This window comes from Zootoca vivipara, chromosome 8 (genome assembly GCF_963506605.1).
Source record: "Zootoca vivipara chromosome 8, rZooViv1.1, whole genome shotgun sequence".
Lineage (NCBI taxonomy): Eukaryota > Metazoa > Chordata > Lepidosauria > Squamata > Lacertidae > Zootoca > Zootoca vivipara.
In genome coordinates, this window is record NC_083283.1 from 36250494 (window position 1) to 36272226 (window position 21733).

Below are 21733 nucleotides of genomic sequence, written 5' to 3' on the forward strand. Positions count from 1 at the left end.
TAAGTCCCACTGAATTCAGCTGGAAGGGAAAAGGAATAGGATTGCAGTCTTTAATAGTGGAAATTGTTTAGTCTTACCGGTATGTCACATTATAAAGGACAGGTAAAGTGTGTGTGGTTTATTTTAAACCATTTTGAAACAGTTCTTCATTAGGTTACATGCTGAGGTGTTGTAATTTAGTACTGAACCTTTTATTAACTTTGTGGATCAATGCAACAGATTGATACTGATTGCAAACAAAATATTCCATTTAAACAGATAATTTATTATGTTATTAGTATTTAAGGTGTTACAAGAAGATTATTCTGTCAGCTCTAGTTTATTAATAATACTGCTTCTAGATGAATTCATTTCACACTAATTTGCTGTTTCATTGTTTTTCCCCTTACAGAAGACAGATGTTCATAACATTTTTTCTGAAGATTCCAATGCTTTGCTAACCATAACATTATTTATTACTTGTTGTGTTTCATTGCATTCTTGAATCTTTTTTGGAAAGGCATAAGACTTTGTATGGGAAAACCTGCATAGCAAAAACTAAGTTTAAATTAGAACATCTCATTTAAAATGATGTGGCTTGTTTTCCGGTACTTTGCCATTTGACAATGCATATATATAATATGATGGGTATGTTCTTCTGAAGAGTACCTTTTAAAGCTCTTCCTGGTTGCATACGGTTTTGATTCATAGATATGGGTCTAGGGGCTCTTTGGGTTGCTTTGACTTCTACATGACTTAGAAACCATGAATACAACATCAGAAATCGCTGGGATTTTCCCCCCCCCACATGGTTATTTATTGTTGCTGTTCACAAACCAACTGACCAAGCTGTTTCAATGCTTTGATTTCAGCAAAACGTTTTATGCCTTTTGTTTCATTTATTCTATTTATCAAAGCCAAGTCTTTTAAAAAATTGGCTAGAAATACCATTCTGGAGTGTACAGTCAGAATGAGACATATGGTAGATAAAAATGTGTAAAGAAATAGCTAAATGTGGCTGTAAGTATTTTTCAAACATTCATCCTAATAGATGGAATCAAAGATACATAAACACTACCCACAGCCAAATTTAAACAATGGGTCTGCCAAAACAGATAATATAGTAACAACATGACAGTATGCAGCATGCTGTGGAACCAAATCTTTATTTGTCTCTTGTGCTGTTAATTACCATGCACTGTAACTAAAGGAGTTGCAATAGAATCTACACTATTCAGTTGTATTGCAAAGACATGGGAGTTGTGTGCCAAATAAGGCAGGTCAGGAAATAAACTTTATAAATAATGTTGGGAGAAATGCTCATTATGTAGCAGGAACTTAAGGGAGCATACCTTGCAGCATCTGGTTGGCATAACTACATCACCAGGAAAAGAAACAAAGTATTCAAGGGCAGAGACCCTGCTGTTTTTCACCCTTTAAGACTGAAAAATTCATAATTGGATGCAGGACTGAATTCTAGCCTCGGAACCAAACCACACTTTGAGAGAAGTAAATTTCACTGAAACCAGTTACCTTTATTCCCAGGTAAATGTATAGCACTTAAAGCAGAAAGCATGGTCCTCTTTCATGTTCTAAGTCTCCCATAGATAATAACGCAGATACTGTTCATCCATTCATCATTCATTCATTTTATGTGTATACCTCCTATACACAACAAAATCATGTTGAGCTTGAATCCTGACAAGACAAAAATACTGTTCTTGGGTGAGAGGGGGTGGGCTGGTGTGGAGGACTCCCTGGTCCTGAATGGGGTAACTGTGCTCCTGAAGGACCAGGTGCGCAGCCTTGGAGTCATTTTGGACTCACAGCTGTCCATGGAGGCACAGGTTAATTCTGTATCCAGGGCAGCTGTTTATCAGCTCCATCTGGTATGCAGGCTGAGACCCTACCTGCCTGAGGATTGTCTCACCAGAGTGGTGTATGCTCTGGACTGCCGCAATGTGCTCTACGTGGGGCTACCTTTGAAGGTGACCCGGAAACTACAACTAATCCAGAATGCGACAGCTAGACTGGTGACTGGGAGCGACCGCCGAGACCATATAACACCATCCTGAAAGACCTACATTGGCTCCCAGAACGTTTCCAAGGACAATTCAAAGTGTTGGTGTTGATCTTTAAAGCCCTAAACGGCCCCGGCCCAGTATACCTGAAGGAGCGTCTCCACCCCCATTGTTCTGCCCGGACACTGAGGTCCAGTGCCGAGGGCCTTCTGGCGGTTCTCTCACTGCGAGAAGCAAAGCTACAGGGAACCAGGCAGAATGCCTACTCGGTAGTGGCACCCGCCCTGTGGAACGCCCTCCCATCAGATGTCAAAGATATAAATAACTACCTGACATTTAGAAGACATCTGGGAAGTTTTTAATGTGTGACATTTTAATGTATTTTAAATCTTTGTTGGAAGCTGCCCAGAGAGGGTGGGGAAACCCAGCCAGATGGGCGGGGTACAAATAAATTATTATTATTATTATTATTATTATTATTATTATTATTATTATTATTCAATGTGGCCTATAACAAAGAAACATGCATTTCAAACAAACACCATGAAAATAATTTCTTAATAAAACAGAAACATAGTTTAAAACAATTAATAATGACATAGCATAACAAAAATATAATAATATACAAAATCCCCACATTTCAATTCTATAAATATAACAAGATTAATTAAATAATATGCAGCATCCAATAGCAAAAATAACAAGGGAACTTCACAGTTTTCACCTTAGTTCTAGAAATACCCCTCTCATGATGTCCCTCTCCTGGAGCCACTTGCAAGGCTTCCGATGGCAAGGGAAACACCCCTCTCATCCAGCAAAGGAGTCCCACTTTAGGAGGAGGGATCATAACCCAGTGGCACATATTTGCACACACAAGGCTCCAGGTTCAATAATCCTGGAGAGCTATTACAAGTCAGAGCAGATAGTACTGGTGTTCTAACAACTAGCCCAGTGTTCTTCAACCTTGGTTCTCCAGATGTTGGGATACAACTCCAACCATCTCCATACAGCTTAGCCAATAGGCAGGACTGATGGGAATTGCAGTCTTAACAACATCTGGGGGCTCAAGGTTAAGGGACATTTGCCTAACCTGTTACTAGATGGTTTCCTATGTTCTTATGGAATCCCTTGTACTTGGGTATATTTAGAAATGAATGTATACTAGTAACATTCTTTATTGAGGATTGTAGCTTAGTGGTAGAGCAGCTGCCTTGTAAGCAGAAGGCCACAGGTTCAACCCCCAGCATCTCCAGGTAGGGCTGGGAGGAGCTCTCTGTCTGAAACCATAAAGAGCTACTGACAATCAAGGGTCAGTGTAGACAGTACTGAGCTAGATGGAGCAATGGTCTGCTATCCATTTACATTAATACAGTACCTTCAACATTCAGAGAGTAATGGAAGCAAAGAGAGAGGCATGGAGAAGGGAAAAATTATTACAAGCCTGGTAGATGAAGGGAATGCTGTGGATATAGCCTTTCTTGATTTCAGCAAGGCCTTTGACAAGGTGCCCCGTGACATTCTTGTAAAGAAGCTGGTAAAATGTGGGCTAAACAATGCTACCATTCAATGGATTTGTAACTGGCTGACCGACCGAACCCAAAGGGTGCTCATCAATGGCTCCTCTTCATCCTGAAGAGAAGTGACTAGTGGGATGCCACAGGGTTCTGTCTTGGGCCCAGTCTTATTCAACATCTTTATCAATGACTTGGATGATAGGCTTGAGGGCATCCTGATCAAGTTTGCAGATGACACCAAATTGGGAGGGGTGGCTAATACCCCAGAGGACAGGATCATACTTCAAAATGACCTTAACAGATTAGACCAGCGTTTCTCAACCGCTGTTCCGCGGCACACTAGAGACGCTGGCTGGTGTGCCGTGACGTGCGGCGACGAGAAGGGCGATTTTGCAGCTGCAAACTCCACCTCCCTGGGCGTCCTATTTCTAGTTTCCACAGACCAATCAGCTTTCATTATTTCCATTTTCCCCATGCCTCACGTGACAGGATCATCCCAGAATCCTTTAGCCAAGATGGCAGCCCCCAGCTAATAGTGCCGCACGTGTGTCTCTTTTTTGGAAAATCGAGCGGACTTCAAGTAGCTACTTTTAAAATATTCAATCTCCATCATTCAAAAGGTAGTTTGTTGCTAATTCACGGAGGCATGAAGACCTAATCGTCCTCTCACAAGTCCGAGAACACGCACAGGGTAAGATACGGGACGGCGGGGTCGGGTGGGGTGGATCAGAAACCCGGATCTTTTAAGAACTCGGCAGCGCTGACCCGCCGGAAAGCAATATTTGGCAAGTGTTTCTTACAGTCATAATTATAATATAGGGCGGCACAGAGTTAATTTTTAAAACTTTTTTAATGGTGGTGTGCCTCGTGATTTTTTTCACGGAACAAGTGTGCCGTGGCCCAAAAAAGGTTGAGAAACACTGGATTAGACAACTGGGCCAAAGCAAACAAGATGGATTTTAACAGGGAGAAATGTAAAGTACTACACTTGGGCAAAAAATAATAATAATGAAAGGCACAAATACAGGATGGGTGACACCTGGCTTGAGAGCAGTACATGTGAAAAAGATCTAGGAGTCTTGGTAGACCACAAACTTGACATGAGTCAACAGTGTGATGTGGCAGCTAAAAAAGCCAATGCAATTCTGGGCTGCATCCATAGGAGTATAGCATCTAGATCAAGGGAAGTAATAGTACCACTGTATTCGGCTCTGGTCAGACCTCACCTGGAGTACTATGTCCAGTTCTGGGCACCACAGTTCAAGAAGGATACTGACGAGCTGGAACGTGTCAAGAGGAGGGCAACCGAAATGGTTAAAGGCCTGGAAATGATGCCTTATGAGGAACGGCTTAGGGAGCTGGGTATGTTTAACCTGGAGAAGAGAAGATTAAGGGGTGATATGATAGCCATGTTCAAATATATAAAAGGATGTGATATGGAAGAGGGTGAAAGGTTGTTTTCTGCTGCTCTAGAGAAGCAGACGTGGAGCAATAAATTCAAGCTACAAGAAATTGATTCCACATAAACATTAGGAAGAACTTCCTGACAGTAAGAGCTGTTTGACAGTGGAATTTGCTGCCAAGGAGTGTGGTGGAGTCTCCTTCTTTGGAGGTCTTTAAGCGGAGGCTTGACAGCCATCTGTCAGGAATGCTTTGGTGGTGTTTCCTGCTTGGCAGGGGGTTGGACTGGATGGCCCTTGTGGTCTCTTCCAACTCTATGATTCTATGAAATGCAAGGTGGCCTTCCCTCAGCAGATTTGATTAGAGTGTATGTATAGAAGATTTCCTTTACGTGTGGAATTGATAGAACAGAACAGTTTCCATCTCTGGTTTGGTCAGATTTCACCACTCCAGTGAGGTGCTTGGGACTAAAAGAAACAACTACAATTAGAAACTTGAAAAAAATGAACTAACTTTCTCGCCTGCAGCAAGGCTCCCCCATTATGTCTGAACATTTATGAAGCTACCAGTGGTTGATTTATTACTGCTGTAATGAACTTCACAGGCATCAACAGATTAGTATCTACTTTGACAAAAAGCCATTGTCAAATCTTGTTGGACTGCCTGATCAGTTTACTTTTGTTATTAATGACTCTGGCCAGCTTTCTTGATCTATGAGCAATACTGTTAGATGACAGAGGTCTTCCATTTGGGCAGGAAAAAGAGAGAGAGAGAAAGAATCAATGCAGACACAAAATAAAAGCATTTTGTTTCCTAGCATTTTGTTTCCTATCAATGCTGTTGATCATATAGATTTGTAATTTCAAACAAAGACATTAAAGTAAGTACTTCTAATGTATGAAATCTTCTGTGGTATTTTCCCAATGTTTAGTGCGAGTTTACCCATGGACTGTGTTTTCTGTAGCTGTTGGAATAAATGGATTGTCAAAAGTTCCTTTCAGTTCAGTTGTCCTTACCTACTGTTCAGAATACAGTTAACTACCTATTCAACTTCTTCTTCTTCTTCTTCTTCTTCTTCTTCTTCTTCTTCTTCTTCTTCTTCTTCTTCTTCTTCTTCCCTTTGGAATGTCACAAATAAACCTCAGTGACTAGACCAAAATAGTTATTACCATGTTGCTTGCTTTCCAGTGTTCCAAAATGTCAGACATTTGACCTGCATAGCTTTTAAACATGACCTCATTGCTGCTTTCCATTCATTAAGCTATCCCCTTTTGCTCTCTTGTCATAAAAGATAAATGAAGATTCACACAATCTTGGTATGAGTGAAGATTTATTGTTTACATTAATGTAGATTAAGTAGAAACAAACCAATTATAAATCATGCCAATCTTGTCATTTTAAGACTCCATCAGTTTTCTTATTCCCATGATTACAATTTCTGGCCCTTTATAGCACTTCAAAGATGAACAACTCAGACTACTTTCCAAGTTATAGTTAGCAATTAGAATGTATTCTGCAGTAGAGTTCTGAGATTTAATTATGCAAAATTCATGCTTTCTCCAATTAAATTAATAAATATATCAGACTTGTCTTTTATGCAGTCGATAATAAAATGTTCTCAGCTCTGTATGTGAACAGTGCCTCTGGAAACAAATAAAAACATTAGTTCTGCCTCTGAGACTTACAGAATAACCTACATCTTTGTTGGGTGGGAAATCAGTCAGTGTTTGGGTGGCTTGTTTCCCTCAAGGAAACAGATTTGTAATCTACTAAAGATAAAAAAGTGGTATTGGACCAGCATTCTAGAACTTTTCTGTGTGCTCCATTTGATTATTTTGTTTACTACTTGAAAGCGATCACACCTAGATATGGGATGTGAATACAGATGGATATGAACCCTACAGCCACCTGCAGAATTGTAATTTCTGTCTGTACCCACTAGTAGCAAGTGATTGTGTGACTGTGGTTGTGGACATATTACTCTGCATGGATTCCACATTATTATTTTTGTTTGTTACTTGGTGCCATCCACTATATCAGTCCCTCTTTTTTTTAATACCAGTAAGCTATTGGGGGTTCTGAACCAGTGCCTCAAGAGGGTAAGGATCTGGATGAGAAATAGCACACTTGAAGTTCACTCCAAACAAGACACGTGCTCCTTTTCTGGAGGAATACAGACTTGTAAACAGAACTTGTTTTGGATGGAATTCTACTCCACTTGGGAGTTCTTCTGGATTCAGCTTTACAGTTGACCAGGTAGCAGCAGTGGCTAGGATTGCATTTACCATGTCAGGCTGGCATATCACTCATTCCTCCATTATCGGTTACTTCAATGCACTCTTCATGGGTCTGCTGTTGGTGAATTTTTGAAAGCTGCAGTCAGTCCAGATTTCAGCAGCAATGATGTTTGTGGGCATAAACTTATGGAATCATGTTATGCAGTGGCTGCTCATTTGCTTCCAGGCATAATGTGAAGCATTGCATATTACCAATAAAGGTCTAAAGGATACATGCGGGATCACCATCACATGCTAGATGGAATAGTCTCCTCTCCCTCCTCTCCCTACATTCTGTTCTGGAGGTTTTCCCAACCACCCTGAGACAATTTGTGGAAGATGGGGGCATGGGGAAGGAGAGAGGAGAAAGTCCCGTTGCGCTAGCAGAAGTCCTTGCACTGGCTTCTGCCAGTGGGACTGATTAGTTGAAACTGGCCCATTGTGTCTTGTAGATAACTTGTGGGTTACATTTCTCCAGCTCTGACCTTTGAGATAAGTGGAATAAGTATTACTTTCTTTGTTACGTATCTGTTACTATGACTCTTCCACAACTACAAAAGCTTTACTTATAGTATCACATCATCTGTCATGTGGAGGAAATACCAGAATGATACAGCTTCAAAAAGCACAATAACGTTGGGAAGTAGAAAAGAAAAAATAATTTGATTTCTTAATCAGTGTGCAGTTCAGTGATGTTAGACTTTTGATATATAACATGAAGAGCAAGATCAGATTTGGCAAGTGTTCACAAGTTAATTAGCTGGTGCTACAGTTTCACAGATGCTATGGAAGAAAACAACTTGCAGTTATACTGTATAATGTGTACACAAAATGCTACAAAATGTGGTATACTAGAGCAATTGTGAGACAAATTCATTGTTGCAGGGTGAAGCAGCAGTTCTCCAAGTCTCAAGCAGACGCCATTCTTATTTGTGCTACCAACCTGACATCTTGCAACTGTCACCGTGAACGAGGGACCTTCTGCATGCATATCATATATTCTGTGACCCTTCTTCAGGACAATTGAAGCATAATAATTTAATCTTTTTGATCAGTAAGCAACTATAGAAGTTTTAATACAACTGTTTCAGTTTTACATCAACCTGGAACCCCATTGATACTAAGACCTGTATACTTATAATGTATCAGTGATGGCTTCTTGCTGAACTATACAATGTTCTTTTTAAATGACATAGAATTGTCAAGGGTTCAGGGGTCCAACCCCTGAATGAAAGACACATTTCTTGCCTTGCTTTTGTTGCACAGCAACACAAATTTATTATTTCTAGTGATTCTTAGGGGCCCAAGCTGAGGATGGTGTGGCATTGAAGATCTGCATTAATAAACCATTGCAGAGTACCAGGTGGCAAGTTCAGTCTGAAGAGAATGGACATGCAGAAAATTTTAAGGTTTTTATTTTATTTTATTTTTGGAAACACTAGATACTGTATAAGCTTTCTAAAGCAAAAGGGGAGTGAGTGATTCATCTGAAATGGCACATCACTGCATTTCCCCTTAGAAACTGCACCTGAGGGCAGAACATGGGTGGGGACAGATTCTTTCAGATTCTGACTTAGCATAGCAAGAGTAAAATGAGATACTGCAGTGATGGGAATTGTCACTCCTGGAACAGGGCTAGAACCGCATATTACGCTGCAATTACTGCTTGTCATTGACAGGTATCAAATTACATGGCTGGACTTATTAGAAAAAAATAAGTGAAAGAAAGAGGTTGAAGAAGGATTGCAGGAAAGGAGCTGCTGCATAAATATTGGAGCAGAAGAAGTAGCCAAGCAAGGAAGCTACAGCAACGGATGTCAAGAAGGGATTAAGACCTTTACCTATCATGCAAGAAGACTAAGCATCAGTGATTGAATAAATAGACACATGAGATGAAGATAGTTCTCTCTCTTTCTGACATGCTGAATTTTTCAGAATTCTCATTTGGGGCTTCTGAGAGCTTCTTGCCAGGAAGCATGTATATATGATCCCAGTTTAGATTCCCTACACTGTCACCTAGGAAACATTGGTTGTGTTGAACTGAGTGCAGTGTGGTGTGAAGAGAATCACCACGCAACATTACTGTGCATTGCTGGCTAGGTATTGTGCCCTGAAAACAGGGATACCTTTCCATATCGATAAGCCCAGAAGCGAGCAGCTTTTCAAAATTGAGAATACCATCCACAATATTGCCAAATTTAAGTTAGCGTTCTCTGTGACCATAAGGCTGGAATTTTATTTATTTATTTTAAAGGACATGGGTGAGGCCAAAGAGAATTGTATTGGTGCCGCCCACCCTTCCACATTTAAGATGCTTAACATATGTAGGTGGGACATTTTTGAAGTAGAACTGTATTGTTTCTGAAGCAAAAATTGACAAAAAGGCGAAACAGACCCATAAATGCCTATCCAACATTAGTGTGCATAACAAGGTGTATATGGTACTTGCACTTGTTGTTGTTGTTTAGTCGTTTAGTCATGCCCGACACTTCGTGACCCCATGGACCATAGCACGCCAGGCACTCCTGTCTTCCACTGCCTCCCGCAGTTTGGTCAAACTCATGTTCAAATGAATTCACCTTTCAAATGCCATGTGGATCGGCTGCTGTAAATAAATGATGGGATTTTAGCATTTATTTTTTAGCATCAGATTTTTCTTTCCATACTACCCTTATGTTACTTTAAAGGCTTAGCTTGAACGCTTCGGAAAAACTTTTACAGTGTAATCTTGCATTTAAGATTTAGAAGCAGAGCCATGTATACAGTATAAAAGGCACTCTAGACTGAAGTGTGTTTTCTAAGTATGTTAGCGTATTCTTTGTTTTATTATTTTAACCTATATATTCAATTCTAGTGTTGTTCTTAAATAGCTTACCCAAGGTTGACAGTCATTCCTTGCTTTCTTTTCACTCTGAATTGCTTTGATACATTTTCTATCAGAGAGCCATTGAATGAGCCAAGTATATTTTTTTCTTAAGACAGGCATAAATGTCACTTGAGATTAGATAAGTTGTTTTAGATTCCCATGGGCTGTTTTACAATGTGATCCAATACATATCTGCTCAGAAGTAAGCCCCATTGGTTGAAGCCTTATTGCTCTGGCAAGAAATTTTACCATTTTTGGTGAAGGTTTTGGTGAATGATGGGGCTTGATTTGCATAAAAGTGGGGGTGATAAGTAAGTGGGAGGGCCAAATAGCAAAGATTTGAACTTGCCCTTAAATGGCTGCGGTTTTGGTAATCAAGCCTGTGTTCTTGGCATGGGAGAATTGCCATTGCTCCCAACTGCTGTAAGCTGTGAATGAGAATCCTGAGGATACATAAGTCTATATCAGCCTTTCTCAGATTGGCACCCTCCAGATTTTTTAATTTGGCTCAAATTCTTATTAACCCCAGATTTTATTGCCAGTGGTCCAGGATGATGGGAGTTGTGGTTGAAACATTGGGAGGGCACCCAGTTTGGGGAAGGCTGGTCTATGTAGTGTGACCTTATGTTAAATTTACACCAACCAAGATACGGTTCAGTTCCTTGTTGGACATTTGCGTGGACAGGTGGAGTCCCCCAAACCCCCAGGTGACCCGCTGAGCAGAATAAAGATGCGTAAGAACATGCTATGGGATTCAAATTGGCCACAACTTTATTAAGATTCAGATGTAAGGAGACCTTGGCTCAAGCATTGGGCATTATCCTTCCCAGTCCCCAGCCGGGGTTCTGGGAGGCGTCGGGGTTATCCACATGTATGGGGGTTGGGGCTGGCTCTGGAGAACATATGTTCAAGCAGAGAGAGCCCGCCTCCTGTTCGCCATCACTGGAAGGGGGAAGTGATGACGCCTATTGGCATGGTCAAGGCTTCCCCCAATACCCCGATTTTGTTGCTGCAAAGGGGGTGAGGTCTGGAGGGTGGGAGAAGCTCTGGAACCAATTGGTACTTGGAGGTAAGATTCAAATTCTATTGTGTAAGCCAGACAGTCCCTCCCCTTACCTGGCCATCCCCTGGCAACACCTCCCCAGGCAGGATTGGACGCTAGGCTTGGGTAGGGGAGACCCCTGGCATCCTACCTGGGAAGGTGGTGCCAGCCCCAAACTACCAGGGAGTCGCCTCTGGGATCAGGGGGCTGTGCGCGACCATGCAAAAGTCGCCCCCCCCCATTGATGTGTGGAGTGGTCATTGCGGGGAATATTGGTCTATGTGTCCTGTTGATACTTGAGACTTACATTGAAACACATCGGCAGTGGTGGTGATAACTAGACATTGCTAGCTGTAAACAAGGTGCTCTGGTGATACCATTTGCTCATTACAAGGCTTGAAAGGGATCCCACCCCACCCCTCAATATCCAAAACTGGCTAAAAAAAGCCAGATTTATTTATTTATTTCATATTCATTGAGGTATGGGGCCGCTTTGCAAGATTAATCCTGGTTTTCCTCTCACATAATGAATAAGTAATCTGTGTTGGGCCTTGTGTATTGATTTTTGTCAATTATGTAACTAATAGCTGTTTTTATTTTAATAATGCAGATCTTTCAGTGCTTCATTCTGAAATCAGACCTTTTCACATTGGCTTACTCTCGTGTTTCAAACTACTTGTCTTTTATTCCCTCTTTGTTCTGTCCCCGTCCATTGAAGCTTCAAATTATTTTATTCTGCAACCTCTTATTTTTCTTGCCCCGCTTTCAGAACTCATTGTCAATACCCCAGTCTCACTTTTAAATTAAAGGAATTGCACATCTTATCCACATGATGGGTAGAATATTTCTGCTAGTTTTTGTTAGATTTCTCCAGTTGTAGTTCACAAGGCTAGGCTTTGGCAGTACATATAAAGAGGAGGTGTGTTTTATCTTAAGAGTGGTTGATTTTACTGTAGGGGGTGCAAGAGGATGAAGGAAGTGCTACAAAACTGGTTTCAACACAATACCAGTTAATTGCAAATGGGTACATTCTTTCTGAGATGTTGGGTCATTTGTAAAATGTCAGCAAGATGACAATGATAAGAAGAATCTCTATTTGCCTCATAATTTAATATAAAAATAAATATAATATAATAATATATATATTTGTGAATAGCGTATGAAATAACCTAATGTCTTCATATTGTCTTGTTTAATGAGATATGCCATGATTTCCCTCTATTCTTTGAAGACTGGCCATTTCTTTTCCAAATGCAGCAAAACCAAATCATTATATTTTCCTGTTTTTAAATATACAGTGCTTGGGGTGGCAAACTGCAGTCGCATTATTATCCTGCAGATATTAATAAGACAAAGTTGTAAATAATACAATACAGGAGAAAGAGAGACTTATTAGCATATCATTAAACCACTTTAGTCCCCAGAGTAAAACCCATTTTTATCACTTACTAGAAGTGTCTTGCCTTATAATTATACATATATGAAATTGACAAAGGCACAACATTTGACTGTGGTGCTGGGTAGCTTGTTCCTTTTGCCATAAAAAGACATAGTCCAGAATATTTAAATGGCTGCTATTCTTATTAATATCAGACTGTTCATATGTGTGTCTACTCAGAAGCAAGTTCCGTCGAATTCAGAGGGAATTACTACTAGGTAAGCAAGTATAGGATTGCAACTCAAGACATTTAGGGTATTGTTATTGCTCATAAGTATTTGAGCACTGTTTTCAGTTAATAATTCTGGGAGGAAATGTAATTACCTTAGTATTGTTACATGTAATAATAGCTGTAATTTATTATGTAGTTTAATTATAGAATGTTATATAGTTAATCATAAACCCCCTTGGTGACTCTGAAGAGTCTTATAGTGCCCATAATTTCCCACCACCTCACTGGACAGTGGAATGTTGATGAATGAAATAACCAGTACTGTACTCCTAAACCGATACATATAAGAAAGAAACTTCAGTTACTAGGCCATTTAGCTTTAAATTGTTTGATAACTTGCTTAAAATAAAAAGCAAAATGGTCTTGCATATGTTTTCTTCTCAAGTATTTAATGAAATGCATCTTCATACTATAGGAGGTGCTTCAGACCTACTTCTCTATGGTTTCAATCCCTATTGTTGCAGTAACATTTAAAGGCCTGGCACTATGGGGCAGGACCAATGTCTTTTCCATTGTATTGCCATATTGAACCATAGGTGATGGTGGTGTTGAATGGGGCTGCATGACTGGTCCTGACATGGTGCCAAGCCTTTAAATACTTTGACTGCCAAATGAAGGCATGGATAATTATCTCCCACATTACAGCTCTAGCATATATGAAGGATACCTGATTTGGTGTCATAATGCAATGTGGTGCTGGCTTAGGAGTTCTAGGAAAGTGATTTTAAAATATGAAATAAGGAGTTCCTTTTTCACCTGTGATTCAGGCTTAAGTCATAATTAAGCATAAAGTGACAATATAGGCAAGTATGCTAGTATATAGGCTCACGTATTAAAATATTAACCTACTAGAATTAGGATGCACTGGGTTTGGTTTTTTTTTAAGATTCCCCATTAATTCTTCAAAATGAGTCACAATTAGAAGTTTTATTGATTGCTAAGAGGGTCCAAATGAGTGGACCCTGAAAGATGAAACTAAATTAAAGGCATCTGTCCAAATTAAAATGGAAGCATGCATGAAGAATATACTAAATGAACATGTATGCTCCTGTAATAATACTTTTATTATCTTCAGCTTGCAGGCCAGACTTTTAATTATGACCTCTTTTTATATATCAAGGAAAACCATGTATTTGGGATTAAAAACCTATTTCTTTAACTAGTCAGGTTAAAAGCTGTGGCTTGATACATTCCAGGCTGCAACTTTTATAAAAACCAGAGAACACTTCTAATAACACTTTTCTAATTTAATGGTTCAGTGCACAGTCAGTAAAGATTTAAATAATTCAGAAAGAAAGCCTATTCTCTTCCTTTATTGGAAGTTTGAGTCAGGCAAATTCTTTGACATTTAATAGGTTTTAACCCTTTTAATAACTTCTTATAATGAAATTTATTGGAGGTTGTTTTAAATAAAGGGTTATTATATTAGAGTGAATAGCAGTCAGTGTGTTTTTTATGATTAGTTTTGAGACCTTGGCCCTGTGTGATTCAAAAGGTTATTAACACATCAAGTAGAAGAGAATGTTAATATTCACAAAATTAAGTGTGTACCAAGAAATGTTACGCTAGTACATTTGTGTCATTACATGATCATGCTCTAAAAACCTGCCGTTAACATTTGAGTATTTAATTGTTTTAAAGAAGCTTACGGTCACTTACAAGAGCTGATATGGTGAAAGACAAGATGGCTTCCATCAGGAGAGCATTACCCAATGTTAATAGTAGAAACCAATAATTGAATGTTAATTTTTTCTTGTTTTTTATTACTGTGAAATTTATTTTAAGCCTTATAATTTCAGTTACTTAAGAATAAGATTAGTTTCTCATTAAATGAGAAGTTAGAATTATATTTTGATTCTAGCCTGAAGCAGATGAGGTTATTTAAACTGCAGCATGCTGTAAACCAGAGATCCTGGCAATGTACATCTTTTGTTACTTAAACTTTATCAGTAAATCACTAACTCCTTTAACAAATATATGAATATTTCCTATATTAAGGGTATATTTTGCACCTGTCATGGGCATCTTTAATTATCAAATTCAGATCACTTTTTTATTTCATCCTTTTGAATTATTCTATTCCAGTCCATTGTAACAAGTGACCAAATTGCAAAATTCAGCTACAGATTTCAACCATTACTGCTGTGATTAAAATGCACAGGCAGGTTTGTGACAGTCCTTCAAAAAGTGTTTCCTTGATACAAGGGGACTGTTGATCTGGAAAAATATTTCAAGCCTTGGGTGAAAACATGACATTCTTAGAGCAGTGGAAGTTCCTTTGTTGCATTTGGCCCATATGACCTCTTTGTCAAGGTCTGGGCGGGAGGTAGGGATGCCTGTTTTAAGAAGCTTGCTGTGCTCAGTGCTGAACAGTGAGATTCCCTGTTGTTATTACTGAAAACTGTCCTGCCACATCCTGCCACTAGCCATTCATGCAACTTTTAAAACTTAATAAGGAGTGGACAAATGGATTTTTAAAGGAATGCTTATGTAGCACTTAAAAACTTTAAAGGATGGATAGCTCACCTGGAGAATACAGAGGGGCAAAACTAATCACAGGCATGTCTTTTATTTCAGCTGCGAAACTGGACTAACATGGCAGCTGAAGAATTTGCTGTGAGCTCTGTTTTTATATTACATCTGTCTTTTCCTTTGGCTTTGGGGTTAATTTTCATCTTGCTTCAGCTAGCATGTATAGCAGGGGTGGGCAACCTGTGGCCCTCAGCCTTATTTTATGTGGTCCTTGACCAAATTCAGAAGCCCTCTGCAAGTGTTCCTCCCTGGCAGCTGCTGGGTAGAGAAGAAAAGTTAGAAAGAAGGTGTAAGAGAGAGGGCTTGCAGAGAGCAGCCCACTCTGCTTACTTCCATCAGATGGGAGAGCAGCAGCAAGTCTGGGAGTTCAAATCAGGAACAGGAAGGGTTAAGACGGGTCCAGGGCTCTGCAGAGTCCTGGTGGCTCAGCTCCAGGTTGGTAGCAGGGAAGCAGGGGAGGAGCTAGCTTCAGCAGGGGCTGGAAAGGAGGGAGGAGAGAGAACGGCACCTCAGGAGCCTGGTTTGGGACCACGGAGGACCCATAGAGCAAGGAGGAGGGGCGTTTGGAGTCTTAAAAGGGGGGTCAGAGCCCACGAGACGCCATTGTGGGCTTCTGCCCCATGCAGAGCAGACATGATTTGAGACATCTCACCACTGTATATAGCATGCACAATAAAACTATGAAAATCCAGAGGATGTGTGGAGTGCTTACTCGGGAGTAGCCAACACCCCATCTGTGACAGCAAGCCCACAATCTTTTGATGGCTACCCCGAGGGAAGAGGGCTGCAAATGTAGCAGCCGGCATGAAGTTGGCAGCATCTAAAGCAGAAGAGAGAGATGCCAAGGGAGGATTGGCATGCGTGAGGGGGGTAGCAGAGAGCAAGCTGCAGCCAGCACCCTGCAACTATGGAACGGCTCAAGCACCAGGTAGGCACCCGGGCACAGGGGAAGCCAGGCTTAGTGAACCGAGCAGCTCTGAACACAGCCAAGCCGGAGGAGCGGAGGCTGGACAAGCAGAGAGGACACTCGGGACGGGCCAGCACTTTGTAGGGCGACCCTCAGCACAAGCTGGCTCTAAGGCTGAGAGGCATGGTGGCGTGGAAGTGCAGGAGGCTGAGAGGCGAGTCCGGGCAGTGGGGACAGACGGAGGGGAAAGGCAGCGGCCACAAGTTCCCATACAGTCCCGGAGAGGCAGCTGCAGCCCAGCCCAGACCCCTCCAGCCAGATGTGATGCAGAGGGACAAAGCCCGCGCGCGGGTACTTTCAAACGCTGACGCGGGAAAACAGAGGGAAGAGAAAGGCGGGAGATGCCTTTACAATGCACCCAGCCACTGGGTGGAACACTGCCCCCAGAGGAAGGAATGGCGAGAGCAGGCAGGCACAGACACAAGCCTGGATGCCAGATCAGGAGGGGAGGGGCCAGGCAGAGCACCAACAACTGAGCCCTCCTGTAACACCCCACAGCAGGACAAAGAGATGGAAGTAAGTCTGCAGCTGCCAAGAGGCCAGACCCAGGAGACAGTCGGGCTTCTCTGCAGGGGCAGCAGCAATGATTTTCTATCGGTGGACTTGGCTAAGCAGAATCAGATTCCCATTTTCCCAAGGGAGCTGCACATGAGCGTCTTGACCGTAGGCGGCCGGGAATTGCAGGAGGGTGAGGTCACGCAACAGACCCCCTCTCGGAAGATGACAATGAACAAGCACGCAGAAGTGCTAGCTTTGGACTTAATGGACAATGACCCTGTGGGCAGCCAGCGCCGGGGAGATCTCACCTTTGGAGATGCAAACGGCAAGGAGCACTGCAGGAAAGAAGGAGAATCCTCAGGATCGCACCACATCAGCTCCCCAGGCGGATGGAACGACGCAGAGGCGGGGATGCAGGAAGAGAAACTGAGCCAACTCACCAAAGAGGACACTTTTACCCAGAACATACGGAGGGACTTGAGGGAGGGAGAGGGGGCAGGGGAAGGGCTTGCAGAGAAAGAGGGGTTACTCTTTAGCAATGATGCCCGGTATATGCCCCAGGACTCCCTCAGAGGGAAGATTCTCAAGCAATATCATGACAACCCCACGGAGGGGCATGCAGTACATGTCTTCACGAGGCTCACACCCAGTAAGGCCAGTCTTGGGCGAAACCCCAGAGCCTTCCCAGAGCAGGGGGAGGGGGAGATTGGGGGACCACCTATTGAGGCATGGGGTGAGAGGAGGGAGACAGTACACCAACAACTGGATGGAGACGTGGCAAGGGGCAATGAGGCTTACAAGGAGGGGGCAGACCATCACAGGGGACTGGAGAAGGTCTTCCACGGAGGGGACAGGGTCTGGCTGTGGTCAGAAGGCCTTCCCATGGGGGGAAGGGGGAAGAAGCTGGCACCCAGAAGGCTGGGGCCCTTCAAGGTTCTGACACAGATCAACCCTGTCACCTTCAGGGGGGAAGTACCTACAGCGAGAAAGGTCCATCCCGTGGGTCACAGGTCTTTGCTCTCACACTTTAGGGAAAGCCCAAGGTTCAGAGGACGTGACACACATCCAACACAAGACGCTGACAGGAGGGAGGGGGAGGAAATCACACAAAAGACACTAGACAGAAGGGTGGAGGGAGAAGGCAGCCAAGAGGTTCCAGAAAGAAAGGAAGAGGAGGAGGTCTACAGTGCCACAGCGAGCCCGGGCTCCCGGTGGGGGGAGGGGGGGTTAAAATGTCTGATGGCCAGGCAGGGCACTCCTGCTTCCCAAAACGCGGAGGCAACCACGCACACCATGCAAGGGGAGGACCGCACACTGGAACTGCACGCTCCTTTCTCCCACAGACCCAAACCACCACACGTCAGTAGCACAGGGAACACAGAGGGGGAGGGCGATCCTAGGTGGGGAGCAGGGGAGACGCAGACCCAAGGAGCCCTCCGGGAATCGGAAGCAATTTTCCAGAGGGAGGAGGAGGATGACAACGGAAGGAACTACACGGACCAGCCACCCAGCACCGACTGGGAACAGGATTTTACACACACTACAGAGGAGGAAGACCTGTCAGGCTTCCAGCCCTCTTTACAGACATCAGACCAGGCAAACCAGGCCTCAGAAGGGGGGGGGGAGCCTGGAGGGGGGGTGGATGTAAGAGAGAGGGCTTGCAGAGAGCAGCCCACTCTGCTTACTTCCATCAGATGGGAGAGCAGCAGCAAGTCTGGGAGTTCAAATCAGGAACAGGAAGGGTTAAGACGGGTCCAGGGCTCTGCAGAGTCCTGGTGGCTCAGCTCCAGGTTGGTAGCAGGGAAGCAGGGGAGGAGCTAGCTTCAGCAGGGGCTGGAAAGGAGGGAGGAGAGAGAACGGCACCTCAGGAGCCTGGTTTGGGACCACGGAGGACCCATAGAGCAAGGAGGAGGGGCGTTTGGAGTCTTAAAAGGGGGGTCAGAGCCCACGAGACGCCATTGTGGGCTTCTGCCCCATGCAGAGCAGACATGATTTGAGACATCTCACCACTGTATATAGCATGCACAATAAAACTATGAAAATCCAGAGGATGTGTGGAGTGCTTACTCGGGAGTAGCCAACACCCCATCTGTGACAGGTGTTGAAAAAGTGTTGCTCTGCCCATTTTTAGTTGTAGCCTCACCAACAGCCATTTTTGTCCCACACACAATTGATGTGAGGTTCCTGACAAATTGCCCCAAACATTACCCACCTCTAACTCAGATGCCTTGTGGAAATGGAAAGGTACCTGAATTCACACAAGATGTACTCCCAAATTTCCACCAATTTTCTCCTTCTATTGAAGCTCAACACTACATCTCACATTGTTCAAGAATGTCTCCCAACAATTGGCAGTTGCATTTGAGCATTTGCAGAGATGTGCAGTAAGGAAGAAGGGGTGGGAAAGCCATTTTCTTTGGAATCAAGGTATTATGATTCATGTAAGCATGATTACTGTGATCTAAATCAAAAGAACAAATTTGGTTGTTCTGTGCGCTAATAACTAGTGTCATTAAAGCCATAGTTATTCACCATTCATACTTATCTGAAATGGATCCTTGTGTAGTTCTGTGCTTTCTTGATTCAGTCAGTTTGTGCAATGGGAACAATTGGTCGGGCAAAGGCCCAGTGGTAGATAGGTCAGTGTTGACTATACTGAATTAGGTTGACCATTGACCCAACTCCGTATAAGACATTTTCACATATTTCTGTAAATTAATAACAGCTGACTGCAGCCCCAAACAAATTCTGCCATAGAAATTTGCTGCCAGTATTTATTTCCATATTTGATCACTAGGTTGAACCTATTAACAAACTGCCTCACTCGCTGCCCCAATAGCTGTCTTACTCATTTCTTGCACAATGTGGTCTTCCTCTTCTTCTGCCTTTGTACATGCAAGCTCCTTTTTCCTTCTAGTTCACTATGGTGCTGTGTTTCAACTGCACAGATACCAGCCATGGTTAGTTTTCAGACTAGGTGCTAGTGGTGGGTAGGGCAATAAGCGAAAGTGGCTGGATAAAAGACTGTTAATTTTACCTTTGTACAGTAGGCTTCTTTCTACCTGCACACAGACTGCCCTTCACCCAGGAAAAGAAGAAGTATTATTAGTGTTCATAGACACATTCCAGCCAGCCAGAAATGCCACGTAAGAATGCAAGGCAGGGCCCACAGGGAGAATGGCCTGAGAGAAGGAGTTGTGGCTGGAGAGGTGGCCAGATAGAGATGCCTGGGGCCTGAAGTTCCACACAAACACATTCTCTACCTGTATTGTTTTGGAACTGCAGGAAACAGGATATGGTGGTATTAATGTGTAGATTACAATTTCAGCTATCCATTTTAACAATACTCAGCTTTAACTTTGCCTCATTTCATTTTTTTTTAAAAAATGCTATGATAATGTACCACTGCAATGTATCGGAAAGGCCCTGTAGATAAGTGCTGGAGGGAGGGAATACTTTGTTGAGTAATTGTACAGTATAAGCTCTAGTCACACTTTAACTCATGCAATGCATTTCAGTAGCCTTGAGGAAAACTCTCTCCAGCATTCAGGGTCAAACGATAACAGGCAGGGCTAAATGGAAGGGCTTCAGAGATGCCTCACTTCTCCTTGTTCTTGCTGCATCTGGCACACTTCCAGGCCTTTCCTGCTAACACCACAGAAAGCAGCAGCTGGTGACTAACATTAGCAAATAAGGCCTCAGGGCTGCCCATATTCTAGTTCTTCATTCACCAACTGCTATTCAGCAAAACAGCTGGATCAGAAGCGATACAACCAAGAAGTAGTTAGAGTTTTATGTGTACAACTGTTCAGATATAGATTGTCTGCTAGAGGCAGAGATAATGATAGCTTTCAAGGCTAATATGTTTGACTAGGATGGAGCTGGTGTTTGAAAGAAGAGATTAAAGTGCCAGTAACAATCACAAAATGTTTTTCAAGATTCAAATGTAAGCCATTGGTTGACAGTATACATTGATTTTCCCCTCTCCTCTTTCTTTCCCCCCTCCCTAAGTATAAATTCTACACGTGCCAGAAATTTTATTACACAAATCTGTACAAAGCCTGTTGAAAGAGATAATTCGTATTGCAATATTCCACATTAAAATGTTTGGGTGAAAAATAAAACAACAGTGCATGTTCTGTTACTTCTAGATACAGCTGGCATGAATGTGTTGCAATCCATGTGCATGCCAAAAAAAAATTTAAAATAAAGCAGATAAAAACCTAATCTCCATAGCATTTCATAAATGATAGTCAAGTCCTTGGTTCTTGATGGAAATATTACAATATTATAATAAATACCCTACCTGTTGTCAATAGTTATATAATGATCTCTAAGGGTTGTATGGTTTGTAAGAGATGCAAGCATGTTTGTGTCCAACCTAGTTCAGACGTAGCTGGAAGAAATGTTTCCTGCTTGGATGCTGAACCACAGTGAACCTCAGGCTCCCTATTTCACCCTCTTTATTCCGTCTTCCTTCCCTCATCCTTTCTTTCAGATGAAATTTAATGCTTTTGTTTTTAAACTATCCACATTTCCTCATGATGTTCAAACTTGGGGAACTGTGATTTGCTAGATCTATGAGCTAAGGTCAAACAAAGGTAAAATCATGGTTATAGACCCTGGCTTGTTCTCAATTCATGTTTTAAACAAAACTCACTTTCCCAAACTCAGACATCATAGGGAACTGTGGTTAGCTTCTGGTGCATAAATAAGCAGAGGGGAGTAAACAAGCCCAAAGCTCTCCATGCCTCATTCTCATGCAGGAAATGTGGTTCTTTCACAGCTTAACTGGGCCTGTGTTTTCATAACCAAATATGTAAACTTCCTGGAATTTAAATGTTATGATAAAAATAAATCTGAGAGAAAATTTAATTATTTGCACCAATTAGACTGACATTACTACTTTCTGCTATATATGTTGGGCAGACTTCCAGACTGTGCCCCTTCATTAACTGTTCTGTATT

At 42.3% G+C, this 21733-nt stretch overlaps 1 protein-coding gene and 1 long non-coding RNA gene across 5 annotated transcripts in view; both read left to right on the forward strand.

Moving 5' to 3' along the window:
• TOX (thymocyte selection associated high mobility group box) overlaps nt 1–21733 on the forward strand; it is a 201965-nt gene that overhangs the window by 134852 nt on the left and 45380 nt on the right. For 3 of the 4 annotated variants that reach the window (XM_035125638.2, XM_035125640.2, XM_060277788.1), the window contains exon 4: nt 15347–15385. The exons of the other annotated variant lie outside the window; for it this stretch is intronic. In XM_035125638.2, coding sequence (XP_034981529.2) covers nt 15347–15385 — 39 coding nt within the window. The remainder of the gene's footprint in view (nt 1–15346; nt 15386–21733) is intronic. 4 annotated transcript variants of the gene reach the window in all.
• Nucleotides 15392–20143, forward strand: LOC132592544 (uncharacterized). The gene is made up of 2 exons (XR_009558015.1): nt 15392–15588; nt 18865–20143. It is a non-coding gene; the product is annotated as an uncharacterized LOC132592544 (long non-coding RNA).